The sequence below is a fragment of the Fulmarus glacialis genome, unplaced genomic scaffold (assembly GCF_000690835.1).
Source record: "Fulmarus glacialis isolate BGI_N327 unplaced genomic scaffold, ASM69083v1 scaffold695, whole genome shotgun sequence".
NCBI lineage: Eukaryota > Metazoa > Chordata > Aves > Procellariiformes > Procellariidae > Fulmarus > Fulmarus glacialis.
The window spans coordinates 17,614-26,831 of NW_009213434.1; the positions used below are offsets into that span (position 1 = coordinate 17,614).

At 41.7% G+C, this 9,218-nt stretch overlaps 1 protein-coding gene across 1 annotated transcript; it reads left to right on the forward strand.

The window, feature by feature from the left end:
* Positions 1-1,457: 1,457 nt before the first annotated feature.
* LOC104077073 (olfactory receptor 1019-like) lies at positions 1,458-2,441 on the forward strand. The gene has a single exon (XM_009578179.1). It carries the CDS (start codon positions 1,458-1,460, stop codon positions 2,439-2,441), a length of 984 nt encoding a protein of 327 aa, XP_009576474.1.
* The last annotated feature ends 6,777 nt before the right edge of the window (positions 2,442-9,218 follow it).

Consider the following 9,218-nt stretch of genomic DNA (forward strand, 5'->3'; position numbering starts at 1 on the left):
ACAGTATAACAATACAGGTATTCTTGAAAATCTCAAATTTTTTTTTTTTTTTTTTCAGATTTTGGGACCTGGGTTTACTAGCTTCTAAGCAGTAGTTTTCTCATCTTACTAAGGTTCTGTTTGACATGTTTGACATGTTTGCCATTAGAACAAACTATTTGATTCAAGATAACAGTTTACAAAATGAACTAACACCCTACAGGAGACAGTCTAGGAAAAACAACGTACCAAAAAGGTCACTGTGTTAAAACTGATGGTGGAAAAATGCATAAATTCAAGGAGTGTCTGGACGATGTTCTTAGTTGTATGGTTTAGTTTTAAGTTGTCCTGTGAGTAGCAGGGAGTTGGACTTGGTGATCCTTATGGGTCCCTTCCAACTTGAGCTATTCTATGGTTTTATGATTCTGTGAAATGGTGGAAGGGGAAAAGTGGTTTCTTTTGCACACAATGGGAGGGGGTACACAAAAAGTTTTTCACTTAAATTACAATGGGAAAATTTCGGTTAATCTTTAGGAGAAAACTGAATAATATTAAGTTTTTAAGAAGAAACAAAAGTGACTAAGGGACCACGGGAAATCTATGGTACTGGAGATTTTAAAGAACAAATTAGACCAATGTTTCAAATAGTTACATCAGTAGAGTTAATTCTTCGTTTGAAAACGGAAATGGACAAAATCAGTTCTTCCAAGGTCTCTTTTTAATTTTTTTATCCCTGGGAATAGAACGCTTATTTTTAAACTTCATGAGCAGACTATGCCTGAGAATTCAACTGATTATGATTCCCATTTTATTCTCAGATTTATGGAAGTAACAGCAGACCAGAAGCTCTGCTCCCTTTCAGCCTGAAATGCCATTAATATTTATAGTTGAGCTTTTCCAAATGCCTAGCTTTGGCCTTCTGCTTACAATAATTGCCCCAAAATATCATTTTGTCATAGTGATAAGGTACACATTTCTGGCCCCAATTCTTGTGTTTGAGAGATTTTCCTAGTTTAACATGTGTTTACCCTTATATCCCAACAATGTACAAAATTAATTATCCAGATGATATCTATATAAAAATGGGAAAAACAAGCATTTCAAGTCATGTTTGTGTAGATATCTAAAATAGGTGAGGTGAAACAAATACTGTAGGGTTAATGCCTGTTGTGCAGATTATCACCTTAGAAGTTAAACTAAGTGTTTGGGGAGGGAGAGGGATGGAGACCTTCAGTAATAAGTGTGATTTGTTAACCTGTGCTCCTTCAGAGTACAGAGAAAGAATATAAGCCTTTGAAAGGCAGGAAATGCCTATGAGGTAATTTGAGTTTAGAACTTGAAAAACTTGAATAGGAAGATACACAAAATTATACCTTCATCATAGATCAACCTGATGAGAGCCAGTTTGACCCACTGACAGTCAGCCTGTGTTTGCCTTGTTTTCTACAGTGTAATCTTGGCTTTCCCACCTACGATAGATGGCAGAAGAGAATCACACTGTGGTAACTGAGTTTATCTTGTTGGGATTCACAGACAACCTGAAGTTGCAGGTCCTCCTCTTCATAGTGTTTCTACTGATCTACCTGTTGACTCTAGTGGGAAATCTGGGGATGATTACGCTCATCCTGATTGACTCCAAGCTCCACACCCCCATGTACTTCTTCATCAGCAGCCTTTCCTTCTTAGATGTCAACTACTCCACCATCATTATACCTAGCACGCTCATGACTTTTGTGTCTGAGACAAAAGTCATATCCTACACAGCATGCGCAGCTCAGCTCTTCCTATTCTGCATTGCAGTGACAGGAGAGTGCTGCCTCCTGGCCGTCATGGCATATGACCGGTTTATAGCCATCTGCAACCCCTTGCTCTACCCTGTCATTATGTCCAAGAGGTTCTGCATGCTCCTTGTGTGTGGCTCCTACTTCATGAGCTGCATGAATGCAACTATTCAGACATCATTTGTATTCCGCCTGTCCTTCTGCAATTCCAACATCATCAATCATTTCTTCTGTGATATGCCTCCCATGCTGAAGCTCTCCTGCTCTGACACTTACGTTGCTGACCTGGTCCATTTCACCTGTGCTACTGTGCTTGTCACCTCAACCATGCTCCTCATTCTCATCTCTTACATCTGTATTGGGGTTACCATCCACAAGATTAAATCTGCCAAAGGCAGACGCAAAGCCTTCTCCACCTGTGCTTCCCACCTGACTGCTGTCACCATGTTCTATGGGACAGGGTCCTTCATGTACTTACGACCCAGTTCAAAATACTCTGTGGAGCAGGACAAGATCATCTCTGTGTTTTATACTCTGGCAATTCCCATGCTGAACCCTATGATTTATAGCCTGAGGAACAAGGAAGTCAAAGAAGCCCTTCGAAGGACAGTAGCAAGGCTATATTACTCTCCGTGTGTGCCACAGAGATTCAGAAGTCCAAGCAGGACTGAGAGAACCTGAGAACTGTTGAAAGAGAATATGCAAGTAGGTTGGTTCCCCCCTGACAAATAGAAAGGCAAAGGGAGCAATATCTGAGACTGCATGTTGCCACATCTGTCTGTTGTGAAAGAGAGTAAGCAGACCCCTTCCTGCTGCAGGGCTCCCTATTTTACCTCACCCTCTAAAAGAGGGATGTGTCACTGAGCAGACCTTAGGAACTAAGGGTGGTGATGGTGACAGTCACTGTTTCAAAGGCAATATGCTTTGTAACATAGTAGTGCCCCACATCTAATCTCATGTTGTGACATCTGCAACTATAGACAGTGCCAGACAAGTCCTTTGAGAATACTTATATGCATTTTTGTTCAGGGTTTTTTCTATTTAGAAGGTGAAGGTAGTAGAACAGATCTCTAATTTTAGGTATTTGCTGTGTAGAATTCTAAAACTAATTCAGTTTTTTGGGGTTCCTTTATGTCAGTTGAGCCTAAGTTCTAGCAGGCAGCTCCACTAGGCTTGCATTAGATACCACAACTTCAGGCAGGATTGCCTACATGATAGTTACGTGCTACCAGTTTCTAGATATACTCCAGCAAGTCCTATATTTCAGCTACCCAGGTACCACTCAAAACAGTGGTGAAGGGAAGCATGGGCTACAGGAAAAAGCATCACCTCCCATCGCTTAATCTCTCTTTCCATTAGGATTTCATAAAGTGTAATCCTGGTACTAAGTTTAATGCCAGAGACCAATGCATATGCATGCCCTGGGTTATTGAGCCTTCCTCCAAATACAATGGGAAGGTCCCTCCTGGTAGTGGACAAAACTGAGCCTGTTGGTCTGTGTTGTAAAAGATGGTCAGACCACTTGATGGGCCCATCTCTCAAATAAACCTTACCCAAAGAAATCAGTTAAATGCTAAATACTTATTTACTGCAGGAGATGTGGCAAAGAAGGTACCTGGTGTACTGGTGATGGAGATCTTTCTGATTAATGACATGGTATAGGGGGGGTCCGGAACCATGAACCTTGGAAAGAAGAAAAGTACCACCAGGCAACAGACCTAGCACACGTGATCAAAGAAGGCAAGAACAGATCTTGGTAAAGATAGAGATGGGTACCTTGGTGGTGAGGGGGAACCTACAGTTAGCTTGTGGGTGAGAATGAGCCTTTTGGGCAACTTTATACCAGAGTTCTTGTCGGGACTGGATCAATGCACGTCCTTTTGTCCAGGGCTCCTGAACATCCCAACCAGGAATGGGGAAACTAAGTAGCAGCAGAAGACAAAAAAACCTAGGGCTGGTCATGTAGATGATTGGCCTTTACTGAAAATTAGTGGCTTGGCAATAACTAGAGTCTGCATACTTCTTAATGATACCACAAAAGGGGTCCTACAAATCTGAGAACGACTAGGAATACAAGGAGATAGATGAAGGTCAACTAATGTTCAATTGTGATGATCTGGACATCAACAGGGGAAATTATTTATCTTCACTATAGGTACCATTAAAGAAAGTTATCATGTAGCAAACAGCAAAACTGAAGTCGCAAACAGTCAGAAGCTCCAGTGCTGCTGAATACCACCTTAATGGTAGATTAGCATTAGATTTTAGAATCACGCTTTGACCCACCCAGTGGCTGGGGCTGCCTGTTGATCAGCCCTGAGTCAAACTAGCATGGCCTGGAGCAGGACAATAAACTTGTATTTCCGACCATACCACATGCATCAAAGTTTCTTCTGCAGTCAAAGAAACCATCCATGTTTTCCCTAAAATCTGTGAGGGGTCACCCTAACGGGGCTGTAAGACTCTGGCAACATCCCAAACAATACACATCCAACATGCGGAGGAGACAGATTTGATGATTAAAACACAATTTAATATCTTTGGTTTTCCATTTAAAAAAAAATTGTAGGATTATGTCCCATTTCCACCTCTCTCTCAATGTGGAGACCACTCAGTTTCTGCCATCTGATACAGGGAAGCGCATATGCTCACTCTGTAGGATCTTGCAGGATAGAGACATCTTGTTACTGTTAAGAAGTAGGACAAGGTGTTACTCAGAGACCATGTAGTCACTGGAGGAGTTCACATATGGGTGCATTATAGGTAGTGTTGAAATTAAACCATGAACTTTCTGAGCCAGGTGGAGGGATGTTTGTGTCAAAAAGGAATTATTCACACCGCTTAGCTTAAGGATAAAGTTGTAGAGTACTAATGTTGAAGCCAGACTCCAGAAAAAAAGGATGAGATGAGAGATACTGCTTTATGATATCCCAGGAACAAATATAACCTACTACAGACACTAGAAGGGTGCGTTGGCACCAGTGTCTGCAGCTAGTGCTCAGTTCCAGGATCAGAGAGAAGTCTGACAAACCAGTGTATGACCAATTGCCAGACCAAACCAGCCCAGGCTTTCACAAATTATGCAGAGTTGCATGCCCTACAAACACCAGGTGTGCCTAGCATAAAAGCTCTAGAGCAAAACAAACACTGTAGTATGCTCATTATGCCTTAGTTTTCACAGTGCTAGTACAAGGAAATATTATGAACTGAATGATATGGTTAAAACACAAAATGAACTGAAAGCAGCTTTTAACCTTTCCCAAATTTAAGCCCTTTTGCAGGGCTTCATACTTCCAAAGTATAAATCAAAGGAGAGCCCTCCAGAAATCAATTCAGATCAAGATCTTCAGTCAGGACATCTGAATTTTCACCTAACTATAGGTTTTGAGATAGAGAAACTTTTGAGAGGTATTCTCAGGGAGAAAGGGCATACCAAATACAGAAGAGAAGTGTGGTAGAAAGTAGAGAACACGAACACAGCTGTTTTGATCTCTTCTTGGGATTTACTAGCAAGGACAACTCTTCCCTCCCTCCCTTAATACTCTCTGGAAGGGAAGGCCTCTAAGATCAGAGAAAAATAGCCTGATTAATAGAAGAAAAAATTAAGAAATAGAACTAAAATTCCCATTTTTAAACCTGTGAAAAAGGTAGGACTCTGACATGTAACAAAAGAGATCTTCCCCAGCCTACTCCATTCTTGAGTCTTCATGCTAACGGAACAGACATGTTAGCATTTACTTTCTCCTTAAAAAAATATCCTCTTGCATCTACAGCTTAAAAACCAGTTTGACTGCTATTATTGAAGTGCCAGAAATACAGGCTAAAAAACCCCATGACATTCACATGGCTACTCTCAACATCGCATTTCTCATAATGCACTCAACCATACCAACAAGAGCTGACCTTCTTTCCAACAGATCTTTTACACGGGGGGTGGGGTGGGGCATGTATGTGGGAACACAGCTGTCGCTGCTATACCAATGCTGCTGTTAACCACATCTGTGTTTTTTGCGCATGAAGGAAAAGAGTGGGAGTTGTTGTCTAACTGCTGAAAGAAAAGTTCTGTTTGAAGGTTTCTCTAGTAATTGTATTACTTTAAAAATTCTTTAAATTAAAGGTCATTTTTAGTAAGGTAATACAGTGAGTAAAAAGCTTGGATATGCTGAATGAGTAAATTTTTGTGTTTATTGTTTTCAGAATTTTATTCAAGAGGACATATTTGGTTAGACTTGTTATTTTCCACCTGTGTCTGGGTATTCTGTTTCTCTGTGTTGATTTCTTTCAGCAGTATCATGCTTTTTCTGTTTTGAAGTAGAAACCTAGAGGATGGTGAAACTGTAGAGTAGCCTGTGTTAGAAGGGTTCTTGAGGAGTCTGCCAGGTCAAAGCAGGTTAAGTTGTCCAGCTGGATTTTCAGTGTCTCCAAGGATGAAGATCACATGCTTTCTGGGTCTCTGTTCAAGTCTTTGATCTCCTTTTTGATGAAAAATGTTTTCCTTATTAGGAAACTTACTCATATTAGAATTTCTCATCTTCTAAGCATCACGTGCAAGGCCTTGTACTGAGTCCCATTCCGACTGGGTTAGAAAGGCAGTTGTAGGAAAGTGAGGCCTCTCATTTCTGCTTTTCTGCATATCCTGTTGGCCCATACGAAGTTCAGGGGAAAAAGTCTCTGAGTGTGGGTGACAAAGCAGAAATACTCACTGCTCTCTACCGTGCTTGGTAGCATACATGCTATTTCCAGCCTGATTTTCATGCCCCCACTGGTGCGGGGAAAGAACCTCTTCTCTGGCCATGGATTGGGGAAATCAGTAAATGCATCTTTCCTATTCAGCGTGAAATACTGCTTGACTTGGTTAGTCAGTAACAGGACAATCCAAAGCAGACACCCCCTTCCATCTTAGGGAGGCAAGTCCTTGACCCCTCAGCCTGGGGAAGTTTGTCAGATTGAAAGACATCCAATTTCTAATAGGGCAAAGAATTTCCTCCTTTGAATACAACTCCATACTGAATTTCTACCTCTCCCATGGTAGGGGAAGAGGATTAATGAAAGGTACCCAGGACTGAACTGTGATGAACTCCTTCATTCTCACCCAGGCTTTGTGAGAGCTCTGCTGCTCAGGATGTAAATGGGGTGTGATACTGGATGAGCTGCTATTGCCTACAATGAAACTGAATCCAATAACTGTGCCATGTACCCTGTGCCTTTTCTCTAGTTTTGCTTCCTAGCTCAAGCTAGGGGACAATATCTAAGAGGCTTCTGTAGGTCCAGATGGTAATTAATGTACACACATGATCTGTTTGCTTCATGGTTTGTTTTATTTTTTCTTCCCAGGTGAATCTACCTCTCTCCCCTTGTTTCCCTGCTTCCCCATTGTCCCTCTTCTGCTCTAGGAGAAGTGACTTGGGACCGTCAGACAGCTAACCCCAATCTGGTGCTCCCAGAGAACCTCAGGCATGTCTTTTTCACCAACATTCCCCAGGAGCTGCCACACTGCTGGGAGGTTGAAGCAGGGACAAAAGTTACCGTCTATGTCTGCTATGAGTCAGGCAGCAGCTGGGCAGAGGACTCCACATATGAATGGTATGGCTATGGCATGAAAAATGTGTGGCCATGACCACACCCACCAGCCCACTGCAGGTCAGGATCAAACCCATGTGGGTCAGGGTCTTCCTTGATTACAAAGCTGGAAAAATCTCCTTTTATAATATGACTAGTCACTCTCATATTTACACTATTGATGTCATCTTTGCTGAACCAGTCTATCTCTTATTCCATCCAGGCATATGCATAGGCCACACTAATGTTGATGCACTCAGTGCATGTCAGCCTTCAGAGTGGTACTAGCAACTGATTGCAGCTCTTCCATACAATAGATAAAATATCAACTGTACAAAAAACAGATGAGGTGTAAAGGGAAATGCTTCCTGAGCAAGTCTCTGATCTCAGAGTCCCAGGTTTAGCAACCAGCATCTTTGGATTTACAAGGAGCCTCACATTCAGAAGCCCTGATCCTCAAAGGGGACTTCAACCACCGTGTTATTTAACCTCCACATTCCCATAAAATCTCTGAAGTAGTTTCTGGACAAACGAAAACCGGTTAACTGACCCTAGAGGGAGAATGGTGTTCCAGTCTATATTAAGTTTTGTGTGAGTATTATTTAAAGTCCAGAATAACTGTCACTTGGTCTGCATTGATTATGTCTTGTGATTTGCCATATGGCTATTTTTGGAAAATGGTTTCTACTGTCAGTTCAAGAATCACAGAAAACACTGTGAAAACATCTGCTGCTCAGCTCTTAATAGGTAATTACCCCCTTATTTTGAACTAGAGGACTTCTGATCTTTTTACCCAGTTGGTGGAAATGAAACATAACTGTGGGTTGTCTGTAATTTCTTTAGAGCAGAAACCAGGGACTAGGAAAGATAACTTGGGTTATCTTGTATCCCATTAAAACTTGTGTCGTGTAGCCAGGAAGTGCCTACAAGGCACCACTAGGGATAAATCTGCCAAACCCTTTCTGGGAAATCTGCATGCTGGGGTACGACTGTTAAGTGCCTGTACGCTAATGCACACAGTATGGGGAATAAACATGATTAGTTAGAGATCTGTGTGCAGTTGCAGGGCTACCATCTAGTTGGGATCACGGAGACATAGTGGGATGGGTCCCATGACTGGAGTGTTGCAAAGAAGGGATACAAGCTCTTCAGGAAGGACAGGCTGGGAAGATGAGGAAGGGGAGTTGCCCTTCATGTGAGAGAGCAGCTGGAATGAATGTATGGAGCTTTGGCTGGGGGTGTGTGAGGAGACAACTGAGAGCTTATGGTTAAGGATGAAAGGGCAGGCAGGTAACATGACATTGTAGTGGGTTGCTTGACCAGGAAGAGCAAACAGATGAGGCCATCTACGGACAGATAAGAGCAGCCTTACATTCACAGGCCCTGATCCTCAAAGAGGACTTCAACCATCCTGCTGTTTGTCCACACATGAACCCATGGGCCCTGAGGGGATGCTGTCATTACCTAAAGGGTTACGTGGCCCGCAGTTGTGTAGAGATCACAACCATGGGTTTGTAGGATTCCATAATACACAAGGACACAGAAGCTTTATCCTCTAAATTTCTCTACTTTATTACAGATTACCTAAAATACCACAAAAATCACCACTGAAAAGTAAACCTATGGTTAATAAAGTGAATATATATATGTATCTCTCAGGCTATTGCAAATTACTATCATCAGCAATCAATAATGTAGTATCAATTAGTAGTATGGAAGGGCTCAATTGTATAGCAACAAACACTAACAGCAACAACCAAAGTAGGTATATACTATTACAGATTCCTACAAATATCATTAGTGAAGCAACTTATCAGTAACAGCAGATATACTTATGACAGATTACTTATGTGTATATATATTACTGGAATCAAGTGAATTACATTTCAGAAGGGACCA